The sequence below is a fragment of the Dipodomys spectabilis genome, unplaced genomic scaffold (genome assembly GCF_019054845.1).
Source record: "Dipodomys spectabilis isolate Male_0828 unplaced genomic scaffold, ASM1905484v1 ptg000125l, whole genome shotgun sequence".
Lineage (NCBI taxonomy): Eukaryota > Metazoa > Chordata > Mammalia > Rodentia > Heteromyidae > Dipodomys > Dipodomys spectabilis.
Genome location: NW_024870802.1, coordinates 13,174,347 through 13,199,959, shown reverse-complemented (window position 1 = coordinate 13,199,959; position 25,613 = coordinate 13,174,347). Strand labels below are relative to the sequence as shown.

Here is a 25,613-nt window from a genome sequence, read left to right as displayed (position 1 = left end):
ATCAGTGGCAAGCCCCTTGCAGCCAGGATACTCCCTGTAGGCCTCACTCTGTTCTTAGGTTGACCAGTCTGTGATTAGCCACCCTGGAAAATGTGCAGGGATCATAATGCCACCCTAGCATTAAGGCTATGATATCTAGCTTTAAGTGTGTTGCTTGTGTGGATCTACTGTGAGTTTGGACAGAAATTGGTACACAGAGGTAAAATGCTGACTTATTCTACTCGATCAGGGCTTTTTGATGAGTGATTAGGTTGACAGAGTGTCTATGTGAAATGTGGATTTCAAACTTCCTCTATGATTAAAAAACAAAAGAATAGGGGGAGAATTGGGTGGGGAGAGGTGAGGGGAGTATGGGAAGGGGAAACAAAGAGGAGGCAACAATGCTTGATAAGAAAGGTACTCGTTATCTCGCCCATGTAATTGTAGCTCCTCTGTACAGTATTCTCACATTAAAAAAATTAATTAATTAAAAAAAAAAGAATCACAGAGGTCTTAGCTTGGGCATTTTCTCTTCCCACCTGTAGACTTTAGGTGCTTTTCCTGTTTATATTCCAAAGGAAACTGAAAATTTTTAGATTTGGAGATGTCCTCTTATTTTTAGAGCTGTTCAGAAGAGCCCATCAGGCAAGGCTGAGAAATATTTCTGACATCATTGAGGGTCTGAAAGATAAAATCTCCCCAAGCCACTTCTTAGGGCAAATCTACAAGATGTTGCTTAACCATCAGTATGGCCACTGACAGTCTTTCCTTGGTGATAGAGAATGAATAGAAGTGACTTGAGCTGGGCACATGATAAATAATAAAACATGAACCTAGTGCCTGGGTTCTTGTTCCAATTCCACTGTTAATGAGCATTGCGTGTTCTTTCAGAACCAATATGTCTGCAACATGAAACAATTGTACGTGATTTCTTGGCTCTGAGCTGAGGATTTCTGATTTTCCTGATCCCAGGATCTTCCTTCCTGATAATTATATGACCCTGACTTTCCCTAATTACCTGTGAAGCATTGTATATGAGAAGATGGTATCAATCACTATATGGCTTGGCCACATCTCCCCTGGGTCTCAATCCGAGACCTGAAGAATTGTGGCCAGAACTTTTGTTAAGATAATACTGATCCTATGGCCTTCCTGGGCATCATGAAGGAAGGGATAAGATGAAGGAGATAGCAGGAGAGAAGAGAAAGCTGTATAGAAATCTCTTCTTGCTGCAGTATAGCAGGACAACTTATGAAGTGTATGATGCCTTCCATGAAGTTCTATAACCATAGATAACCTATTGTTTCAATCTATTCTCCCAGCATAAGTTATAAATTTTTAACCAAGGCTTCATCCTGTCCTCCTAGTGCCGCTGAACAGAGGGAAGGATGGGTATGCCAAGGAACCCCTTAGCCACTAGAGATCCTGAACTTGCAAGCCATCAGCATGGTAGGGAAGGCAATCCTGAAGCCCTGCAGAATTCCATTCTTGGATTCTCCATCATCAGAGACAGATAACCTAGCTTGAAACATGGCTTCACTTTTACGATCCCTGTGACCTTAAATAACATACCTCTCACTTCATCTGTTCACTCAACTGTGACATGGAGTGCTCATAGTATTTATCCTGTTCAAGCTGTATGGTAAATATGAGAATATTAACAATTTTGATAAAGCTTGAGCCATTATGCAAATATGACTCTGTGTGGGGCCCCTCAGGGGGCCATAGCGCCTGCTATAATACTGAAATGCTGTTGTGTCGGTTGGCAAACCAAAATGTAAGTCACTTTCAATTGAGCAGTGTCTAAATTACTCTGACTAATATATTTAGTACACCTTTGGAAATGATACTCTGCCTGAACACTTCAGAAAGGTCAGCTGAAGGCCAAAGGAAATAGAAACTTATGCCTATGGTTTGACAATTACAAGTGACTGAGAGCCCTATTCCTTTGCTTGTCTTTATGTCTTCTTAGCTCCTGGGACTCCTTATCTCCATTCTTGGGAGGAGAGGGTAAGTGATGAGCACAGATTTTCAAGTAGTAAAACTTAGAAGCCCAAGACTAAGGCATTCCTAGGGTTCAAGGTAAAGCAGATCTTCTCCTAAACTCTAAAGAAGCTGGCTCTGGCATCACAGGAGTGCTTTGACATGCCTCCCCTGGCTCTACTCCCATCAGGTGGTGACTCTCCTACTATTTTATCCTGGCAGCTTTTCTGTGCTATGTAGTCAGTATCCTGGGCATCACAGCAGGGGCTCATCGCCTGTGGAGCCACCGGACCTACAAAGCACGGCTGCCTCTGAGGCTCTTCCTCATCATTGCCAACTCCATGGCATTCCAGGTGAGCAGCTGGCAGGGCTCAGCTCTGTGTCTCCATCCTATCAACGATCCAGGATAGAGTGAAGGGGACTGGCACCTGGAGAGGCGTCCCAGCAGGTCAGACATGGCCTTTTCCAATCTCATCTGGTCACTTCAGCTGGAGTCACTGAGAAGAAAGTAGAGAGGAAAGGCTCACCAGGTATATGGTCATTTTCATCCAAGGTCTATGTTTTATGAAACTGCATGGCCATTGTGGCCCTTCAGAATAGAGGACCATAGTATAAAAGCCTGGCCCTGACCTAGGTTTCTGGAGACCTAGGTTTCTGGGTGGACACTAAATGTAAAGATGACTATGTTAGGACTCAAGATGATGGGATTAAAGGTGACATAGCACACAGTCATACTTGCTGATAAGTAGGGTCAACACAGCTAGATACTATTGGCTCTCACTTGTAATCCTAGTTGCTAAATAGACCAACATCTGAGGATCAGATTGATGTCAGCTTGGGCAGGAAATTCTGTGAAACTCTTCTTTCCAATTAACTACCAAAAACCCAGATGTGGAACTGTGGCCCAAGTAGCAGAGCAAAACAGCACTGAGCAAAAAAGCTAAAGACAGCACCAAGGACCTGACTTTATGCTCCATGACAAGCTTATATGTCCACTCATGTATTCACACACATGTATACACACACACACACACACATGAGTGAATACTTGTGCACAATGACTATGTGTAAAAAGCTGATACAGATTAAATCATTAACTCGCTACTGAGGTCCCAGGAAATAGATGGCAGTGTTATGCCTACTTTACAGATAACAAAACTGAGTCACTAAAAGATGAGGTTAAACTAGCCTTATAGTGTTAACTAGGGATGCCATGCTGGCCAAATCAAGTACTGATAGTGGTTCAGGCAGCAAGCTTTTCACAAAAGATTAAGATAATTAGGGAAGGGGAACTCCCTAGCTATAGTTGTTATGTGAGGCATAACTTAGAGAAGAGAAAAAATGAGCCCAAATTAGCCTCCACTGCCCTGGCAATATCTGAAGAGCTCCCTACATATGCCTAATCATCCCTGCCTGCACAACTTCTTCTTGAGGTTCCCAATGTCCTCATGAAGCAAAGGGAAGGAAGAGACAGACTGACAAATTTTGGAAGGATAGATAGAGTCTCTAAAAAGACCAGAAGGTCTTTGGAAATGTGCTCATGGTCATGATCACATAATTATTGTGTTGGGTACCTATCATGTGGGAAAGCATCAGGATGAAGCTTCTTGAAGTTTTATCCAGAGAGCAGCACCTAAGGGTCCATACCATCTGGCTTGTACTCTGTGCTCAGGGATTTCACTCCTAAGAGTACCCTTCTCTTCATCCTAGCCTGATGAAGAATTGCAGTTCTTGGCTAATGAAACTCCTTTGGTACTGCCACATAACCTTCAGGAAGCATCAGTACTATTCCAGGGCTTGGGAATTTGAAGTTGATTTTTCACACTGGTATCAGGAGCAAATGCTGAGAAGAAGGCAGGCCGTATGCCTATTTTGGAGTCTAGGTCCTGGGAACTGTAATGCTGAGCTTAGAGCTCTGGACCCTTGCAGACATCTTGGCACACCAATCCTCCCTAGAGGACATGTCTCCTAAGGCCTAGTTTTCCTTCTGTCCCATCCAGAATGATGTGTATGAATGGACCCGAGATCACCGTGTGCACCACAAGTTCACAGAGACTCATGCTGATCCTCACAATTCTCGCCGTGGCTTCTTCTTCTGTCATGTGGGTTGGCTGCTTGTGCGTAAACACCCAGCTGTCAGAGAGAAGGGTAGTTTGCTGGACCTGTCTGACCTCAAAGCTGAGAAACTGGTGATGTTCCAGAGGAGGTGAGGATTGCACTGGGGTGTGGCCTTGGAAATTGGAATTTAGGGAGAATAACTCTCTCTTAGGACATGTAATTTAATACCTGAATAATTTCCTGTTTCCATATTCAAATTTTCAAAATTATAATTTTGACCATTTTTATGGTCTAAAAGCCCAAAAGCCATGTTTTATTTTTCTGTTCCTTTCTCTCTGAGCTATTTTAATGAAACCAATTAAACACCACTAATTTCACTGAAGCAGGATAGTCAGAGACAGATAAGTGAACGGGGTTGATGTCTTTCATTTGAGTTTTTAGCAGAGTAGAGTAGAGGGATAGGGAAAGTACCCAATAACCATTATACAAAGCAGAATCATATCTGTACTAGGATGGTACAAACGAAAACAACTTGGTCAATGAGGAAAAGGAGGTCAAGGTGCATGAACAAAATATGACTGAGCCAACCTACATAGAGAGACCATAATGAATATTGACGAGTAGATAGTTCAAACAGAAAGAAAGCATGAGCTAACACATCAAGCTGGTACCTGCAACAGTCTTTCTGCTTGCAGTTTATAGTATGACAGGGAAAGGGACTGAAAGGTAGACAGAGATCGCTCTGGTAGACTCTTTGATATAAATTTAGGATTCATTTCATCATCAACAGGGAATCATAAAAGAGTTTCCATGTGTCAAAGTCAGATATGCTTTCAAGAGGCTTCTTCAGGACAAGTGAAAGTACCATTCAGGCAGAGAGATGAGAAGTGGAAACACAAGATAGATGGTAGGGGGGACTCAAGCCAAGGAAGCAGTGACAAGATAGGGAAAGAGTTTGATGTAGGAATGTCAGTGACATCAAAACAGAAGATGTGTCTGAGGCACATAGGCAAAGTCAATGGCTTTTGTCTATATGCAACTGAAGGAAACAGGGTCTCCTGAAGGAGAGAAAAGTTGTGGTCACAGACACTGAGTGTACTTCCTGAGGGAAAAGCCAAGCAAAGAACTAAGGTGTGGTAACAGGAAATGAAGGCATGACATTTGCCATGCTTTCTGCCAGTGACACAGATGAGCAAGAGAAAGGTCTCCAGAATTTAGCTGATGTGACTGTGATGTGACCCTGCCTGTTTGACCAACATGACCTGTGGTCTCATGAAAAGAAAGGATGCAATCTGTGTACCAGTGGCTCAGGTCTGTAATCTTAGCTCCTCAAGAGGCTGAGATCAGAGGATAGTGGTTCAAAGGCATCCTGGGCAGGAGGTCTATGAAGACTTTTATCTCCAACGGCCCTCCAAAAATCTTGAAGTGGAGCTATGGCTTCAGTGGCAGAGTGCTAGTTTTGAACACAAAAGTTCAGGGAAGTGCCCATATCCTGAGTTCAAGCCCTAGGAACAGCACACACAAAAGGAAACAATGCATTTAAAAATCAAAACATGATATTCATATCCCTGTCCTTTGCATTCCTAATGTGGAAGATCTTAGAATATTTATTTAGCACATTTATACAGCATTATATAAAACAGTGAAAAGACAACTCTGTCTTCTCAAAAGATGGTCCATCCATTCCCTTTGGCTTGTTTTCCTCTATATTCACAGAGGGAATGCTGGGCCCAGCCCAGAAAGAATGAGTAATCCAGGCTTGTGTGAAAATCCTGTTCATATTCTCACTGTGTGGTCTCTCATGTAGGTACTACAAGCCCAGCGTCCTGTTAATGTGCTTCATCCTGCCCACACTAGTGCCCTGGTATTGTTGGGGTGAAACTTTTCAGCACAGCTTGTATGTTGCTGCTTTCCTGCGATATGCTGCAGTGCTCAATATGATCTGGCTAGTGAACAGCGTTGCTCACCTCTATGGATATCGCCCTTACGACAAGAACATTGAGGCCCGTGAAACTGTCTTGATTTCACTGGCAACTCTGGGTAAGTCAGCAGTGTACAACATGACCACATTCAGTATGGAGCCAGCACTATCAGCTAAGTTTGTATTTAAGACATTTTGTGACCCTAAAAAAAACTAGTGTTTACTAAATGGGGATATACTTGCAAGTCATGAAACAAGTTTTATGCAAAAAAAAAAAAAAAAAAGGGAAAAGCAACACTTCCACTTCCAAATCCATTTCCAAATGGCATGCCTATTGAACTATTCTAAGCTTTCCTTTCTCTAGTCACCTTTGGTCTGGGCTACAGTCTTGTTTTGGGCAGGTGATACATAATTAGAAAAGTCGGATCAGTAGAGAGGCCAATAAGATGTGTATTTTATATTGACTGATTCTGTAATATAAGCTAGGTTGATACACTTCAAGTTCTTCTGTGAAAGTGTATGTAATCTCCTTGCTATGATTTCATATGCTCCTCTTAGCCCCATCTACCATTGCACTTATTCTAACTTTGATTCGTGTTTAAATAAATCACCTAGGCTTGACAGTTCTTACATTAACTTTTTGGTTGGGGAGGGGGAGAGGGTGGTCCTGGCACTGTCCCTGAGCTGCTTCTGCTTAAGGCTATAGTTCTACCACTTGAGTCACAGCACCACTTCCTAACTGTTCTCAGTAGTTTATTGGAGATGAGAGTCTCATGGACTTTTCTGCTGTTATTGAACCATGATCCTCAGATCTCAGCCTCAGAGTAGCTAGGATTATAGGCATGAGCCAACAGCACCTGGCTTTTTCTTACATTTTTCTGAACAGAATAATTATACTAAGATGTAAGAGCATTCTAAATAATTTAATGACTGTTCCCCAATTTCAGCTGCCTTATGACAGGCCTTTTTAATTGGTTGTCAGTCTTGTATTTGGTTCCTGTTGCCGCTGTCTTCTATATACCTGCTCTTTCCTACATTTTATCCTACCCTGTCTCTCCTCTAGCTCTCTTTTCTGCCATTCTAATTCTTGTGCTTCTTGAATCACTGTTCTCAATCACATTTTCTTCTCTCTGATCATACTGACCTTCCTTTAAGTCCGCATTGACCTGCCTCTTCCTGTCCAGGTTGCCACACATGATCATTCTCCTTTTCAATCTGACACCTAGGCCTGATAAATGCCCACTCAGAACTTGGCTGTGAACACCAGCGTGAAAGTTAGCATTCTCTGTCAGTACACTTAGTTTCAGCCTTATCCCCCAACTCCCCGCCTACTTCTTAGTTGATACTATGGATCACCATTGTACAGAGTAATGTCCTAGCTGGAGGCTTGTTTGGCAGCACTTCATCACTAGCTTGCTATTTAGATCATTCTCACTCTATATGGGGGCACTTTTGTGGTCAGTGTGTACATACATATAAAGGTATGTGTTTATTTACTGTATTTTAAGAGTGGCTCCTTATGTATCCTAGACTATCCAAGAACTCACAATTCTCTCAAGTGCTGGGATTACAATTGTTATAAAGTCAATCCAGTTGGTGAGCTACTGATACATTTGGAGAAATGGAATTGGGAGTCTTTATTAGAAAGCCAGTGTCTACATGGTGGACTGTTATCTCAAAGACTAGCATACCCCGCTCCCTCTTCTGCTGCACAAAGCCTGCACCAAGGTTTTAAAGACAAAAACCACAAAGCCCCAACATAAAGCACAAGAAGCAGCTTCCCAGGGCGAACCAACATGATATCTGCATATCCTCTAAAACAGACAGCTCTCTTTGCTGTACCTACTGAGATAGGCATCTGCAATTCAAAGGATGGCTTGTCTCACCTTCAGGCCTCTGAAGCTGGGTGGACATCCTCCATCTCCTGGTTAGGCAATAGGATGGCTGGGAGAACAGGGTGACTTACTTAGATGTAGTCTTTACGTTACTTCACAATCATGAGCCATGATGCTTAGATTATATGGAGATATATTTACCCTCAAAAGACATTTAATTTATTTATTTACTTGTTTGTTTGTTTATTTTTGATTTTTTGGTCAGTCATGGGTCTTGAACTAATGGCTTGGGAGCTATCCCTGAGCTCTTTTTGCTCAAGGCTAGTAGTCTACTACCTTGAGCCACAGCATTGCCTTCTGTTTTCTGGTGGTTAATTGAAGATAAGAGTCTTATGGATTTTTCTGCCCAGGCTGCCTTTGAACTGCAATCCTCAGATCTAGCCTCAGAGCAGCTAGGATTACAAGCATGAGCCATCAGTGCCCAGCAAAAGACCTATTATTAGTTATTCTTTACTTATGAAAGGAAAAGTAACCCAAAAGACCACAAGGACAAAAGTCACATAGAGGAGAAAGATTTATTTCCAACAGAGCTGACAAGGCCAAGTTCTCAGGAGGAAGAGGAGAACATGGCACTGTCTGGCTCCTCAGAGGATCCTTTTATACAGTCAGGACTGGAGATGTTTTACCTGAGGCTGGAGAGGGGCGGTGTCTCACCTGCCCACAGGCACTGCCATGGAGTGCAGAGCCTAGGTCTGTGAGGGGACATTTGCTGGCTTACATTCCCCACCCCCCTTTTTGATTTTATATATACAGTACCAGGCAGGGAGTATGGGCAAAGGTCTTTTTCTGGAGCTACTTCCAGCTGAGAGGGGTGAGGTAGTTAATAGGAGGTGGGGTGGGTACATGAAGTTGACCAAGGTCCTGATGGTTATGAAGATGTTCCTTGTCCAGTGTGGGGTCCTCTGGTTCCTCAATGACAGGAAGAAGACTGGGTTCAATCTTTCTTATTCATAGAGACAGGGGGTCCCATTGGTTTGGAGGTGTATGAAGGTTGATCAGAGAGGTGGCATTTGATGTGGCAGAAATGAATCCAGTGTGGACAGCCCTGAACCTGTACCATTGTGAGAGTAGAGAGAATTACTGAATAGCACTTAGCAGAAAGCTTGGTGGAACCAGGTGTCCATGGCAGGTATTTTTTTGAAATGTACACTAGGTCCCCAGCATTGATGGAGGGCCTAGAGGACAATGTGAAGGGTTTAGGGCTATATTGATCCACATATTTCCAGAGAAAACTGCACAGGTGCTGAGAGAAAGAAGACAGCATGGGAGAAGGGGTAAAGGAGAGTCTGAAGCCCGAAATAGGGGATACAAAGGTGGGTGGCCATACATAACTTCAAAAGGACTTAACATTAGAGGCTTTCTTGGCAAGACCCTTAAGCAGAAAAGAGCGAAAGGTAAAAGCTTTAGCCAATCTAGATGCAGTTCAAGGGATAGTTTGGTCAGAGTTTGCTTAAGGGAGTAGTTGGCATATTCTACCTCCCTCTAAGACTGAGGGTGATAAGGATTATGAAAAGAACAGGAGATATTTAGAGACTTAGTCAATAGCTGGATCATGGAGGAGACAAATTCCAGGCCATTGTCTATCTGGATGGAAGCAGGCAGGCCAAAGCAGAGAATTATTTCCTGTAAGAGATGCTGAGAAACAGAGGAGGCCCTCTTAATGGTGGTAGGAAATGCCTCTATCCATCCTGTGAAGGTGTCTACAAGCACCACCAGGTACTTGTATTTGTGGACGGTTGGCACATGGGTAAAATCAATTTGCCAATCCACTCCTGGGAGTTACCTCGAGCCTGATGGATTGGAAAGGGAGTAGGCTGCACATTGGTATTTGGGTTTGCCCATACTTCCCAGGTCTGTGACAGCTGTGTGAGAAATTGTGTGTCTTCTGGGGTTAGGAGAAGGCTCTGTTTTAGGAACTCCTTTAAGGCCCCTGTCTGGGGTAGAAAAGATGGTAGAGGTATTTAAGGATATCTTGCCTAAAGAGATGGGCAGAATCCTCTGTTAGTGTTAGTGTTAATGTCTGTTGTTTTGAGGACATTGTAGCCCATTTGGCAGTTTCATCAGCCAGGCTGTTTCCTTTAGTTATAACTGAGTCATCTGACCTGTGGCCCCTGCAGTGAACTATGTCAATGGCTGAGGGGAGAAAAGAGGGTTTTAAGAGCTGTAATATATGAACTATTTATTACTGAACTATTTATTACAACCCCTTGGTTGTTAGCAGGCCTCATTCCTTCCAAACAGCTGCATGAGAAAGGACAGTATGGAAAGCATATTTAGAGTCTGTGTGTACCATCAGGGAATGCCTGAGGCCAGATGGAAGGCCCATGTTAGGATTACAAACTCAGCCTGTCAATTGGTGGTCTGGAAAGACAGGGGGCCAAACTCCACAACACCAGAAATCAACACAACAGCATATCTAGCCACCTGTGAGCCTTCCCAGAGGAAGGAGCTGCCATCAATAAACCAGGTAAACTGGCCCTTCACTAATGTAGTCTGGGTGAGGTAGCACGTTCTCCAGTTTCCACACAGGAGTGTGCTAGCAAGGTCTTTGTATCTAGAATGGGTAATAGGGTGGAGGGGTTTAGCGGAGGGCAGGGCTGGAAGGTCAGAGTGAGGTCTCCTACCAGCAACACCTGAAGGGAGAGAATATGGGAGGAAGGCATAGTTTATAGGCCCTTACAGGTTAGCAACTTAGAGAGGTGATGGTGGGAAAGGATGGTAAGGGCTGTGGCAAAGGTCAGCTTCTTTGCCTCCTGTATTAAGACAGAAGAGGTGGCTAGGACGTGGAGGCAGGGAGCCCAGCCCCTAATGGTAGGGTCCAGGCATTTCAACAAGTAAGCAACTGGCACAAATAAAGGGTCTGATCTGTTGACCTAAAATGCCCAATGCAGAAACCTGGTTTTCAGTTACGTGCAGGAAAAATGGGCATGAAAGATCCCACGGACTGAGGGCTGGTCCTGCAATAAGGGCCATTGGAGCCTCCTAACGTGAGAAATGGGAGAGGAGGGGACGTAAAGGGGTGACCCTCTAGCTGCCTCATGTAAGGGACATGTTGGGAGGGAGTTGTTAGGGATCCAGGACCTGAGGTAGCTGGCTAGACCCAAAATAGAGAGAGGCTCAGAGTTAGTGGAATGGGTGGGGTAGTGAGTAATCAGATTGTTTTCTGGGGATAGTAATAGCCTTGTGGTGGGAGTGAATTGAACACTCAGATAAGTCATGAACTACTGAACCACCTGTACCTTATTGGGTGAGACTCTGTATTCCCGGGAGGCCAGAAAGTTAAGAAGTGTTACTGTATGGTTGTAACACAATAGCTTGGTGGGACTGCAGAGGAGAATATCATCCACATATTGGATAAGGGTGGATGGTTCTAAATTTAGGTCTCTTAAGTCCCTTGCTAAAGCTTGGCCAAGCAGATGGGGACTATCCTGGAAGCCCTGCGACAGCACAGTCCAGGTGAGCTGAGCTGAGGTTTGGGTAACCGGGTCAGTCCACGTAAAGGCAAAGAGGTCCTGGGAGGAGGGGGACAAAGGGATAGTAAAAAAAAAAAAATGTATCCTTTGAGTCTAATTCTGAGTAGAAGGCAACCATCACAGGGATTGTGGAAAGCAGTGAATAAGGGTTGGGTACAATAGGGTGTGGCGATAACAGCAGCTTTTATAAGGCAAAGAGCCTGCACAAGAAGGAATGAGCTGTTAGTTTGGGCTATGGTGAGATGGGGGTATTATAAGGAGAGTTCGTGGGATATAACAGCCCTTTTATCAGTAAGTCTTTAACAGTGGGTTGCAGTCCCAGAAGACTGCAGCGAGAAGGGGTTGTGAAGGGAAGTGTTGGGATCCCTCAGGGAGATGTGAATGGGAGGGTGGTGCTTAGCAATAGAGGGGTTGTGCTTATCCCATACCTTGGAGGGAAGAAAAGGGAAATCCAAGGAGTCACTGGGTGAGCCTACTAAAGCCATCAGCAAGGAGATTGTGGGGGAGGCAGAATCACGTTGTGCCGATTGGGAAGGGCATCAGGTAATGGAGGGTCCAATTTTGGACAAAAGGAATGGAACTGGACAGTGGGGAATAACAAGGAAGGAATGACAAAAGGTCACTCCTGAAAAAAGACAAATGATGGCGAAGGGGGTCTTGTAAGGTTTTCCCTCCATCACAGCTATGGAGGTATTGGCTAGGTAAGTCTGGCCATGGACCTCAGTAAGCACCAAATACATAGCACCTGTGTCCACCAAAAGCAAGATTATCTCACCTGCAACCATGATTGTCACCCTGGGCACCTGCATGGTGATGGGAGTGGTTGGGGCCAGGAGTCCAGGGCCTCCTCAGTCTTCTCCAGCAGCCAGTCTCAGAATGTCAGGAGAGGACGATAGGGCCTTAGTGGATGGCCACCGTCCCTGAGAGGATGATGGACAGTCCACGGCCCAGTGCCCTGAACCATTGCACTTGGGGCACAGCTGGGTTGGTTTTTGGCTGTGGGCAGGCTGCGCCTCTATGGCCTGGTTGGCCACATGGGTAGCACAGCTTCTTCAGGGGGCAGGTTCCCCTCCAGTGCCCCTTTTGACTACATCCACAGCAGGACTCAGGTGGACCCCATCAGGAAGGGGTTGGTTGCAAGGCCTGAGGCTGGTGGATTTGGGCTAGCATCTGGTATTGAGCTTTTTGGCCTTTTCCTCCCTGCCATGAGACACCTTAAAGATTGCCTCCATACCCTCACTAGTGAGTGTCAGGGGCCCCCTGTCTAGCTTTTTATTCTTTTAGTTTATTCTGAATGTCTGGAGTAGACTGATTAACAAAATGAGTCATTAAACAGCACTGTCCGTCCACAGACTTGGGGTCTAGGTTAGTATACTGAAGGAAGGTGGTCTGACTAAGTCTGGCCCAGAAGGCAGATGGGTTCTCATTTTTGTCTTGTGTGACTGCAGTCATTTTGTCATGATTGATGGCTTTGTGGCCCACCTGTTTGAGACCCTCAATTATACAGGCAATAAATGATTTTGCCTTTGGCAACCCACTGTGGAATTGGAATCCCAGTGAGGCTCCTGGTTGGGCACAGCCTCAGTCCCAATTGGATGATCAGGGGTGGTCCAGTGGGTCTCATCTGCATAGCAGTGGGCCTTTTCCCAAACCTCCCACTGTAACCCTGGTAGGAGGGTACCACTCAAGATTACATATACATCACACCGGGTTACCTCATAGGATTGGAACATACTCTGCAGCTCCTTGATGTAGGCAGTGGGATTGGAGGAGAAACACCCCAGGCACATTTCAATCTGGGATAAATCATTTAATGAAAACAGCATGTATTCCCTAACTATTCCATTGGTCCTTGTCACCTCATGTAAAGGGAGAAGGCGGGCTGAGGTAGAACTCTGAGTTGCAGCAGACCCTTGAGTTTGGGTCTGGGTAAGGATGATAATGTTTCTTCAAAGTGCACAACAACCTCCAGGACATCACTCAGTTGAGATGGCTGGATCACAGTGGCCAGGCCAGCATGTTTTTGTTTAGGGAGGCCTGAGGGGGGTGAAGGGGTGCTGACAGAAGAAGGCCTTGGCCTCAGAGGGTGCAAGAGTGGAGGGTACAGTTGGGTGAGGGCTGCTGGAGCAATGTCAGGGGGAGGAAGTTCTGCCTTTGGCGGATGTTCAGCCTCCTCCGACGGAAGTCCCTCCAAAGCAGGGGGAGGGGCTCTTGCCCCACGTGTTCTAAATGGTAGGATCTCATCCTTGGGATTTGGAAAAGGGTCTGGGATATAAGCCAGTGGCCTCATGGCTGGGAGGAATTGGGTAGGAAAACGTGAGGACTTAGGAAGAAGTTTAGTCTGGAGAAAGAGAGAGAAAACATCTACATAGCTCCTTTTTTTTTTTTTTTTTCTTTTTTTTTTTTTTTTTTTTTTTTTTTTTTTTTTATTGTAAAGCTACTATACAGAGGGTTACAGTTACATGAGTGAGGTTATGAGTACACTTCCTCTTGAACATTGTTACCCCCTCCATTGTTTTCCCCCTACCATCCCCTCCCTCCCTCCCTTCCCCGAGGTTCTTTTTTTTTTTTTGATTGTGATTAAATGATTACATAATTTCAAAGTCACAAGTTCATTCTAACTTCCCTGGAGCAAATTGTCTACCACAGTCTGTAATATATAACAGTGTTCACATGTTATATACCATATTTGTGATCAGCAGCATGAGGATATTTAGTAGTGGTTCAACCAGATGAGCGGGAGTTCTTTGTTTCTTAAGTCCTGTTAGTTTTGTCGTATCACCTAACCTTTTGGATTTAGCATCCACTTATGAGGGAGACCATGTACCGTTTGTCTCTTCGTTCTTGGCTTACCTCGCTCAACATGATTCCTTCTAGCTCCATCCATTTCCCTGCAAATGCCATTATTTTGTCATTTCTAATGGCTGCATAATATTCCATTGTGTATAGATACCACAATTTTTGGATCCATTCATCTGTGGTGGGGCATCTAGGTTGTTTCCATATCCTGGCTATTGCGAACAGTGCTGCAATAAACATGGAGGTGCACGTGTCCTTGTATATTGGTTCCTGTTGTTCAGGGTAGATGCCTAGAAGTGGTATGACTGGGTCGTAAGGGAGGTCAATCTTTAGCTTTCTAAGGACCCTCCAGACTGCTTTCCAAAGTGGTTGTATAAGTGTACATTCCCACCAGCAGTGTAATAGGGTTCCTCTTTCTCCACATCCCCTCCAGCATTTGTCGTTGGCTGATTTGTGGATGTGGGACATTCTGACTGGGGTAAGGTGGTATCTCAGGGTTGTCTTTATTTGCATTTCCTTCACCACCAGGGATGATGAACATTTCCTCATGTGTTTCTTTGCCATTTTTATTTCTTCATTTGAGAAGTCCCTCTTTAGTTCCCTTGCCCATTTAGTAATTGGTTTGTTAGGTTTGGGAGGGATTAGTTTCTTGAGTTCCCTGTATATACAGGATGTTAACCCCTTGTCTGATATATTGCTGGTAAATATTTTTTCCCAATTAGTTGGTTGTCTTTCTAGCTTAGTTGCGATAGATTTAGCTGTGCAGAAGCTTTTTATTTTAAGGTAGTCCCATTTGTCGAGTCTCTCTCCAACTTGTTGTGACCCTGGGACTCTGTTCAGGAAGTTCCTTCCTGTGCCTATTAGTTCAAGTGTCTCTCCTACTCTGTCCTGCAGTAGTTTCAGAGATTCAGGTTTAATGTTAAGGTCTTTAATCCATTTTGAGTTGATGTTGGTGCATGGTGATAGGCTGGGGTCCACTTTTAGTTTTCTGCATGTGGCTGCCCAGTTTTCCCAGCACCAGCGGTTGAAGAGGCTGTGTTTCTTCCATTGTATGTCTTTGGCTCCTTTGTCGAATATCAGCTGGCTGTAGGCCTGTGGATTTATATCTGGATCTTCTATTCTGTTCCATTGGTCTTCGGGTCTGTTTTTGTGCCAGTACCATGCTGTCTTTGTGATTATAGCTCTGTAGTAGAGTTTGAAGTTCGGCATGGATAGCCCTCCCATATTGTCTTTATCCCCTAGAATTGTTTTGGCTATTCTAGGTCTTTTGTTGTTCCATATAAATTTTTGGACTGTTTTCTGTATTTCAGTGATGTACGTCATTGGGATTTTAATAGGAATTGCATTGAATTTGTATATTAGTTTTGGAAGTATCACCATCTTTACTATATTAAGTCGGCCTATCCAGGAGCATGGGAGGTCTTTCCATTTCCTAGTGTCTTCTGCAATTTCTTTCTTTAACTTTTTATAGTTCTCATTAAATAGTTCTTTTACATCTTTGGTTAGGTTAATTCCTAAATATTTTATTTTTTGGGAGGTTATTGTGAATGGGGTTGCTCCCTTTATTTCCCTCTCTTCCTGTGCGTTATCAGTGTATAGGAAGGCAACTGATTTTTGTGGGTTTATTTTGTATCCTGCTATTTTGCCGAAGTGACTTATGATTTCTAAAAGTTTGGGGATGGAGTTTTTGGGATCGTGGAGGTATAGTATCATGTCGTCTGCAAAAAGGGATAGTTTCACTTCTTCTTTCCCTATGCGGATCCCTTTAATGTCTTTTTCTTGCCTTATTGCCCTGGCTAAGGGTTCTAGGACTATGTTGAAGAGGAGTGGAGACAGTGGACATCCTTGCCTTGTTCCTGTTTTTAGGAGGATTGGTTGTAGCTTTTCCCCATTAAGTATAATATTGGCTATTGGTCTGTCATAAATGGCTTTTATTGTTTTTAGAAATGTTCCTTCTATTCCTATTTTCTCCAGAGCTTTTAGCATGAATGAATGTTGAATTTTATCAAAGGCCTTTTCTGCATCTGTGGCGATAATCATGTGATTCTTGACCTTGGCTCTGTTGATATGCTGGATTACATTTATTGACTTACGTATGTTAAACCATCCCTGTGTCTCTGGGATGAAGCCTACCTGATCATAGTGTATTATTTTTTTTATGTGTTTCTGGATTCTGTTAGCTAGAATCTTGTTAAGGATCTTTGCATCTGTGTTCATCAAGGAGATTGGCCTGTAATTCTCCTTTTTGGTTGGGTCTTTGCCTGGTTTGGGGATGAGTGTGATATTGGCTTCGTAGAATGAGTTTGGGATAGCTCCCTCCTTCTCTGTTTCTCTGAAGAGCTTGAGGAGTATGGGTATTAGTTCTTCTTTAAAGGTCTTATAGAATTCTGCTGTGAATCCATCTGGTCCTGGGCTTTTTTTTGTTGGAAGACTTTTGATAGCTTCCTGTATCTCATTATAGGATATTGGCTTATTTAATTGGTTAACTTCTTCTTTGCTCAGTTTGGGTAACTTGTATTTCTCTAAAAATGCATCCATTTCCGCCAGATTTTCTTCCTTTAGAGAGTATAGCTTTTGAAAGTAGTCTGTTAGAATTGTTTGGATATCTTGGGTACGTGTTGTGATGTTTCCCGTGGCATCCCTAATCCTATTAATATGGGTTTCCTCTCTTCTTTTTTTAATTAATCTTGCCAACGGGCCATCAATTTTGTTTATTTTTTCAAAGAACCAGCTTTTTGTTTGGTTTATTTTGGTTATGGTTTTCTGATTTTCTAATTGGTTAATCTCTGCTCTCAATTTGGTTATCTGGCTTCGTCTAGTAGCTTTAGGTCCCATTTTTTCTTGTTTTTCTAGCTGTTTTAGTTGCAACATGAGATTATTTACTTGGTCTGTCTCCATTCTCTTGATGTGGGCACTGAGGGCAATAAATTTGCCCCTCAGGACTGCTTTTGCTGTGTCCCACAAGTTTCTTTGTGAGGTGTTTTCATTTTCATTGAGTTCTAGGAAATGCTTTATTTCTTCTCTGATCTCTTCTGTTACCCAGGCCTTGTTAAGGAGTGTGCTGTTCAATTTCCATGTATTAGAGAAATTTCTGCGGTATGCTTTGTTATTGAGAGCTAGCTTGATTCCACTGTGGTCAGATAGGATACAGGGGATTATGTCGATCCCTTTGTATTTGCTTAAGTTCCTTGAATGAACTATGATATGGTCTATTTTGGAGAAAGTTCCATGAGCTGCTGAGAAGAATGTGTACTGTGTTGTTTTAGGGTGAAATACTCGGTAGATGTCAGTTAATTCCGCTTGAAGTATGGCCTCACTTAATTCGGTAGCTTCTTTACCAATCCTCTGGTTGGTAGACCTGTCCTTTGGTGAGAGTGGCGTGTTAAAGTCTCCTAGTATTATCGTATTGGGATCTATTTTATTCTGTAAGTTTGAGAGCATTTGTTTAACATATCTGGGTGCACCAATATTTGGGGCATATAAGTTGATGATGGTTATATCCTCCTCTTGGATTGTTCCCTTTATTAATATGTAGTGTCCATCCTTGTCTTTCTGTACTGATTTTAATGAAAAGTTTATTTTGTCAGATATCAGGATAGCTACACCTGCTTTCTTATTGGGGGAATTTGATTGGTAGATCCTTTTCCACCCCTTCACTCTGAGTTTGTTTGTATGTTTGGCTGAGAGGTGGGTCTCCTGAAGGCAACAGATGGATGGGTCTTGTTTTCTGATCCAGTCCTCAGTTCGTTTTCTTTTAATTGGCGAATTCAGCCCATTTATATTAAGAGAAAGTATAGAGAGATGCATTGTTGTCCCTGCCATTCCGTTTTCCTAAGTTTTTCTTCTTTCCTTTCCTCCTGTGCTTGCTCAGTTAGACTTTGAGTAATGCCTGTTTGGGGCAGGTCCCAGTTCCTGGTTGCTTTCTTCAGGTTGTGTCCCCCCTCTTAGAATTCTTTGTAATGCTGGCTTAATGTTTATGTATTCATTTAGTTTTTCTTTGCTATTAAAAGTTTTCAGTTCTCCATCGAATGTGAATGCTAGCTTTGCCGGGTATATCAGTCTGGGTTGGCAGTTATTGGCTCTCAGGGCTCGTATGGTGCTTTCCCAGGCTTTTCTTGCATTCATTGTTTGTGTGGAGAGATCTGCAGTGATTCTAATTTTTTTCCCGTTGTAGTATAGCTCCTTCTTCATTTTTGCTGCATGCAGGATTGTTTCCTTATTATTCAGATCCATCATTGTTACTATTATGTGCCTAGAAGTGTTTCTCCTGGGATCTTGCTTGTTGGGTGTTCGATAAGCTTTTGTGATGTAGCTAAGATGGTCGTTTTTGAGGTGGGGAAAATTTTCATTGACTATCTTGTTAAATAGGTGTTGCATTCCCTTGCTCTGGAATTCCTCACCTTCGTCCACTCCGATTATGCGAAGGTTAAATTTTTTAGCATTATCTGCTTGCTCTTGAATTTCCCTTTGGTTTAATTTGAGTGATTTTTCCATATCTGTCACTTTTTGGTCCAGTTGGTGTATTCTGTCTTCTGTATCTGACACTCTACCTTCCATTTCATTCACTCTGTTGACCGTGGCTTCTATTGTGGTTTGCATGGTGGAAATGGATCCCTTTATGGATTCAATGTTGGTTCTCAGAGTACTGATCTCACCTCTCAATGAGGTGAGATCAGTATGCATTACCTCTAATTTGGCGTTTATCTCACTTCTTACTGAGGTTTGTGCAGCTTCTATTTTTGCATCCAATTTTTGTTTGATATCCTGTATATCTTTTGATAGTTCATCCTTGTGCTCTTTCAATTTCTGATCCATTTCTCGCTTTATTTCTTGAGTCATTGCCTCCAGCAACCCTTGGATGTAGTTTTTGTCTTCCATTCCTGCTTTGCTCCCACTGGGGCTCTCCCCTGCGTGGCTGCTGGCTTTTGAGGTGAGCTTGCTGTCCTGGGTAGTGGTAAACCTTGTGATTTTTCTCTGTGATTTTCGCATGGGGGTTCAGGAGACTGCTCTTCAATCTTGTTTTGGTGTGTCTGTCTTTGCTTGGTTGCTGATTCTGTATTGGTAGAGAGAGTCTGTGCCTGATCTGGATTCTGTTGGGAGCCTATTTCCAGCTGCTATTCACTTAGGATTCTCAGCTCTCTGCTGTAGCAATTCCCGCCTTTGGAAGGGTTGAGCAGCCTGGACTGCTTGTGTTTGCTCCTGCGGGTGCTCTTGGGAAGATCAGATGCTCTGGATGCACTCTCCCAAATACTGGAGTCTGCTATGGGCTCCTGATGTGTTTTTGTTTGTTTGTTTTGGGCTGGTTGTGGGCTTGAACTCTAGGTTTGGGTGCTGTCCCTCAGCTCTTCAGCTCAGGGCTGGCACCCTACCATTTGAGCCACAGCCCCACTTCTGACCCTTTTTGCTTTGTTCAGGCGCCGGTCCCCTGGCCTGGTTCCGGCCCCAGCCTGGAGCGCGCTCGTTAGGCCTGTGCTAATGTGTATACCACCTTGGTTATGCAGCCTGGAGGACACAGTTCAAATTTCTTCTACTGTTGGTAGTCTTGACCCAGGGGCACTGTTCCTGGCTTGAGCATTTAAGCTCCCTTCCAGGGACGCTCTTGCTCTGGCCTGGCCAGCAGAGTGTGCTCCACCGGCTGGTGGAGCTCTCGAATAGTTCCCAGTTTTAGTGGGTCCTGTGGTCCGGGTGTTGGGGTAGGGAGTCTAGGTCAGGGTCTGGGGATTCCCTCCAGCTCTGGTCTCCCTTGATGGATTCCCTGTCCCCTGATGGGTACTCACCCTGTAGGTCGTCAGTTGTTGTTGCAGTCCGTCAGTTGTTGTTGCAGTCCGAGTTCAGTTGGGGTGGTTGCGGGCTGGGTTGGGCGGCCCCCCGCCGGGTCGTTGCGATTGCGACAGGTCCCTTTGTGGCGCTGCTGGTGCGGGGCGGCTTTGGCGGGATGGAGCCTCTCCGCTCCGGTGGAGAGTGATGGGTGGGGTGGGATCCTCCTGGAGACTCCCGGCTGGTAGGTTTCTCTGTTCCTGGCGATCGGCTGTTCTGCAATCCGGTACCTGGTGATCTGCAAGCAGCCCCCTGTGTCTCTGTGGCTCCGGCAGCCCCTGCCGGGCCGGCTGGCCGGCGGCTTGGCGCACTGCCGCGCGGCCAGTAAAGGTTGGGGGAGGGGTCTTCGCTCTTCTCTGTTCTGAAATTCTTCTTTTCCTCTCTTTCTTTTTTTGTTATTTTCCACCTCTGGTTTTTCTCTGAGTGTTCGTCTTTTTGTTGTTGTCGGTCTCTTGGGGAGATTAAAGGTTGGAACTCGAACTCTCTTTTTGGTTGGAGAGAGCTGTGGCGTTTCCCTACTGCCCCGTCGCCATCTTGGTCCCCCCTCTACATAGCTCCTTTAACTTGCCCAAACATCTACAGAAGTTGGATAGATCCATATAATACCAGGATCCAGTGTCCCATGAATGGGCCACGTGGACTAGTTTTCCAGTGAATATTAGGGCCAGATTTCAGTACATAAATGTATGAGCTCCTGTGGGTCAATGTCTGATTCAAGTTTGAGAGTTTTAGATTATTTAAGAGACAATCCAGAAGAGAGTCCTAAGGAATGTTAGGCATATTAGATTGTGTCATCCCCACCCCCACCCCCATGGTAAGGGACCTTTGGAATCAAAAGCTTGCTGCAAAGTGTCTTTGGCAGTGCAGTTTGGTTCTCAACAGCCAGACTGAATAATCACTGAATCACCAGGTCCCTAGGCCACAGAAGGCCCTCAGAATGAGACTTATATACTTGGCCACACTTTCTGGGGCCTGAAGCCCCCACAGAGGCCTGGTGGCCTGAACAGCAGAATCTAAGCCTCCAGACTGGTCATTTACCTGGGAGTTGGACTGAATTAGCTGCTGGTGGATGGGAAGGTGGCGTTCAGTCAGGAGAAAACCAGCTTGGCAGTCTTTTGGGTCTGCTTAGGTCCATGGGTTGGGTCCTGGAGCCACTGGTTGTTACCTCCCCTCCCCCCCAATCTGGCCATGGTGGAGAGCAAATCCACTGAGAAACCTATCTAGGGAGCTGGCAACACTATGAAAGGTAAAGTAACCCAAAAGACCATGCGGACAAAAGTCACACAGCAGAGAAAGATTTATTGCCAGAGGAACTGACAAGGCCAAGTTCTCACGAGAGAGAGAAAAAATGGCACCCTTTGACTCCTCAGGGGACCCTTTTATACAGTCAGGGCTAGAGGTGTTTTGCCTGAGGCTGGAGGTGGGAGGTGCCTCACCGACCCCACAGGTACTGCTATCAAGGGCAGAGCCTAGGTCTGTGAGGGGGCTTTTGCTGGCTTACAACCCTAACTGAAACAATCCGTCCCAGCTTTCCTAGGGGACCACATGGAGGCAGGCATGTATGGGAGGAGAGGGATTATAAAGAGGTTTATTAGTGGAGCCAACTTGCCCATGAGATAGAGAACAATATGGCATCTGCTCCTATCCAGGCAGTAGCTCCTAACTCTAGGATTAGTGGTAGGAGGTACTTTGCATATGCAGGTAGGTCTGGGTGGAGAGTAGAAGTGGCCAGCTACCATGGTCAGAACTCTAGGGCAGGGAAGAGCTCAGGTTTGGGTAGAGCTGGGGGCTACAAACTTCCCTGGGAAAGATGGTAGGATCTGAGGATCTGAGATGCAGAGAATGCCAACACTAACCTGTTGTTATTGTTTAGATTGATGCAGAAAGAAGCATCCTGCTTTTGTAAAGTAAATTTTCAGAAAAGCCTCGTTTTGAATGACTGAATCTTGGATCTTTATTACACAGTTAGCAGTCTGCAGGCAGCTGGTTGTAACAAAGGCCTGCAGCCCACCAATACACCTAACACTGTTAGATAACACTGGCCAGAGATGAAAGAAAGAACAAAAACAATACCAACAAACCAATGCAAGTCTGATAGAAAGCTGAACTGGGACACATGATGACCTGAGACGAGCCAGGAGCCAGAAACAGAACAGGAACATGGAGACACGTGGCTTGGCATAATGGCACCTTTGCAGGTCCAGGTCTAACTACGGTCAGGGGAGGGAGCAGAGTCACGGGAAAATCCTGGTCCCAGGCACAGGACCTACAGGTTCAGTAACCTATCAGCCAAGTGTCCCGACACACACACACACACACACACACACACACACACACACACACACACACACACACACACACACACACACACACACACCAGGGATCTAGGCATGCCTATCACATGGGGTAGGAGATGTCACCTTCCCCCACCATGAAGAAAAGATGCCAGTCCTTAAATAGACATACTCAGGTACCAGCAGAACTTTTCCATCTAGGTAAGGAAGAGAAGTCTTAACCTTCCATATAGGGATACTCAGAGGCTACTCAGAGGCTGGTGATTCAAGCCATTTAGGAAGTTACTCAATGTAGACTCAGAGCATTCACTATAGGCAAAGCTTTCCCAAGGCTATGGTATCTGCATTTCTCTGAAGCTGAGCTCTCCTAGCTCACCTAGAGCTGGGCATCTACATTCAATGAATGGCCTTTCTCACCACTAGGTTTTTCAGCACTGGGTAGAGAATATCCTCCCCCTCCCCCCAAGCAAGAGACATTAAAAATGGCTACAAAAAATTACTTAGTGTCCTTATTTCACTGCCAAAAGATACCAAACTGAGGATTTTCCAAATCTGTACTACTAAAGAAACTGTCCTCAATCTAGAATGTTTATTTTCCTTTCAAAATAAAGTTGAAACGGTTTTTAGACCCTAAGCCTAAAGTCCAGCAGTTGTTGCCATGTGCCAAATAAAGATACAAGGTGAAGGGCAGATAAAGAGATGTATTACATGACAGCCCTGGGAAGACAGCACGTCAGTACATCTTCAGACATTTTAAGGGATATAGACATTGGCTTCAGGTTAAATTGGAAACATTAAGGGGAAGGAAATGAGAAGTTACAACAGTCTCATACCCACAAGAGTCTCAAGTCACAGGTTATGACCTACTTGACCAATATCTCAGTCTTAGTTCTTGGAGGAGTTCCAAAGAAGTTGTTTTCACTTTACTACTGGAACAGAACAGGAACAAAGTAATCTCTTGTTTTCTTTAAGATGGTGAGAAGAAGGCACTACATGTTTCAGAGGTAGTTTTCCTTCCATACAGGATAATTATCAGTGATTTTTTTTTCTCCTGGAGCCCACGGTAATTACAAAGGGGCAGCAGCAAAGCATAGCTCAGACCAATGGCACAGACACAAACTGGGGGACTTTTCACAGAGCCAAGTAAAATCGTATTTTTTTTCTTTTTTTCTTTTTTTTTTTAGGAGGGAGGGTCAGTCATAGGGCTTGAATTCAGGACATGGGTAGTTTCTCTGAGCTCTTTTGCTCAAGGCCACTGCTCTACCACTTTGAAATACAGTTTCACTTCTGGCTTTTGGATTGTTAATTGGAGATAAGTTTCATGAACGTGGGCTTTGAACTAGGATCTTCAGGTCTCTGCCTCTGAGTTGCTAGGATTAGAGATGTGAGCCACTAGCACCTGGCAAAACCATCTTTCAAGATGCTTCTTACAAAACATTCATCCTAAGAGTTTTCACATCTCTGAGGATAAAAGGAATCTCTTAAGTATTTTCAGAGGGAGTCTAATTTATCAACATCTCTCATCCCAGGTTCAAAGGTTAGAAAATTAGAAGCAAGAACAGCCCACTGTGAACCAGCAATAGTTGAGGAGTGTCTAGTCCCAGATGGGACCTCCTTTTTTCTAACTTCTCCCTGCTGTTCGCCAATCCCCTTCATTTCCCCACCCCCTACCCTTACAGAGAGCATGACCTCAGTGGGGTTGGTGTGTTGCTTACTCTCCACTGTAACAAGCACAGTCATTCTTCTCCCTAAGTCCCTTCCCTCCCCATCAAAACACATGCACATATGCACACAACCTGTGAGATCTCAGGCTAGTACTACCAAATCTCTGATATTTCACAAGATATTTCCTGTATTTTCTCAGAAGAACCTGCTTCTTTCTTGATCCTCTGAGACACATTTTTCCCCCAAAATCACTCCCAATCCTGGGAATTTGAGTAGAATATCTCAGGTTACACCTAAGGATGTCTCTGATGTCATCTTTACTTTAAAGTAGAAGACACTGGGTTTTCTATTCACTCAATAACAGTAAGGTTGTCCAAGGTTCAGAGGACCTGCTAGGTAAGAAATGTTGAAAGATGACAAATTGCATTCTGTTGAGTTCCCTAATTGTTCTCCTTGCTTCTCTTCCAGGTGAAGGCTTCCACAACTACCACCATACCTTCCCCTATGATTACTCTGCCAGTGAGTACCGCTGGAGCCTCAACTTCACCACATTCTTCATTGACTGCATGGCTGCCATTGGGTTGGCTTATGACCTGAAGAAAGTACCCAAGGCCTCCATCTTGGCCAGGATTAAAAGAACTGGAGATGGAAGCTATAAGAGTGGCTGAGGTGGTTGGTCCAGGCTCCTTTTCCAAAAGCCATCTGATGAGATGCTCTGATTATTAACTACTGATTAATGCTTTATTAATAAACTACTGATCAATGCTAAAAGCAATGACCTAAATCCATTCTAGTTTTCTTGTAAACTACTCATTTTGAAAGGCAACAATTCTCCTTAATGATGCTATACAAATATTCATATCTTCTTTCATGTTCATTTGCCTTCCTGTTGCTTGGTCCTTATTTCCTCTCTCCTATCTCTCTAACTGCCTCCCAGCTAAGCAGCTGGTCTTCTTAGGCAGCTGGTTGAGATTAAGTGGTTAGTGTCTAGCTTCCAAAGCCTGGCTGCTGTTTTACAGTCTAAATCTCCCTCCCTGAGCTGTACTTGTTCAAGAAAATGTCTCAAGCTTGAAATATGATAACTTTTTTTTTTTTTGGTCCAGTCATGGGGCCTGAACTCTGGGCCTGGGCGCTGTCCCTCAGCTCTTCAGCTCAAGGCGAGCGCTCTACCACTTGAGCTACAGCGCCACTTCTGGTTTTCTGGTGGTTTATTGGAGATAGGAGTCTCACGGTCTCTCCTGCCCTGGCTGGCTTTGAACCGCGATCTTCAGATCTCAGCCTCCTGAGTAGCTAGGATTACAGGCATGAAAATATGATAACTTTTGAGAAATTGTTGGTTCATTATCATCAGCCTGTGTATTATTAAATGGGAGCAAAAAGTAACTTCCTTTGGCACAGAGCTTCAAAGCAGGTTAATTGCCAGGGAAGACAGTCAGTATGCAGTTATAATTCTGAAGTCAGGATAATCTTTAGAAGGAAATAAGTCAAAAGTATGTCCTTTCTGAGATCAGATCTGGTAATCTATGTAGCAAAGAAATGCACCCCTCCACATAATGTGTTTTCTTTCTCTCTTGACTGAGTAGGCAATGGTCAAGTACAATAGCAAATCTTAATGTCTAAATATAGCTTGAGGAAGAATATACAAAGCATGTACTTAATATGAAAAGTAGTTTAATACTTTAATATGAAAAATAGTTTCTGCTAGGAAGTAATTTTAATCTTTGTTAAT

General features: G+C 44.2%; 1 protein-coding gene across 1 annotated transcript in view; it reads left to right on the top strand.

Annotated features, from left to right (window-relative positions):
* Window positions 1-24,598, top strand: part of LOC122115845 (acyl-CoA desaturase 1-like) — a 34,919-nt gene extending 10,321 nt beyond the window's left edge. The window contains exons 4-7 of the mRNA XM_042689412.1: window positions 2,185-2,315; window positions 3,963-4,168; window positions 5,828-6,060; window positions 24,353-24,598. Coding sequence (XP_042545346.1) covers window positions 2,185-2,315; window positions 3,963-4,168; window positions 5,828-6,060; window positions 24,353-24,552 — 770 coding nt within the window. The 3' untranslated portion in view covers window positions 24,553-24,598. The remainder of the gene's footprint in view (window positions 1-2,184; window positions 2,316-3,962; window positions 4,169-5,827; window positions 6,061-24,352) is intronic.
* Window positions 24,599-25,613: the final 1,015 nt, after the last annotated feature.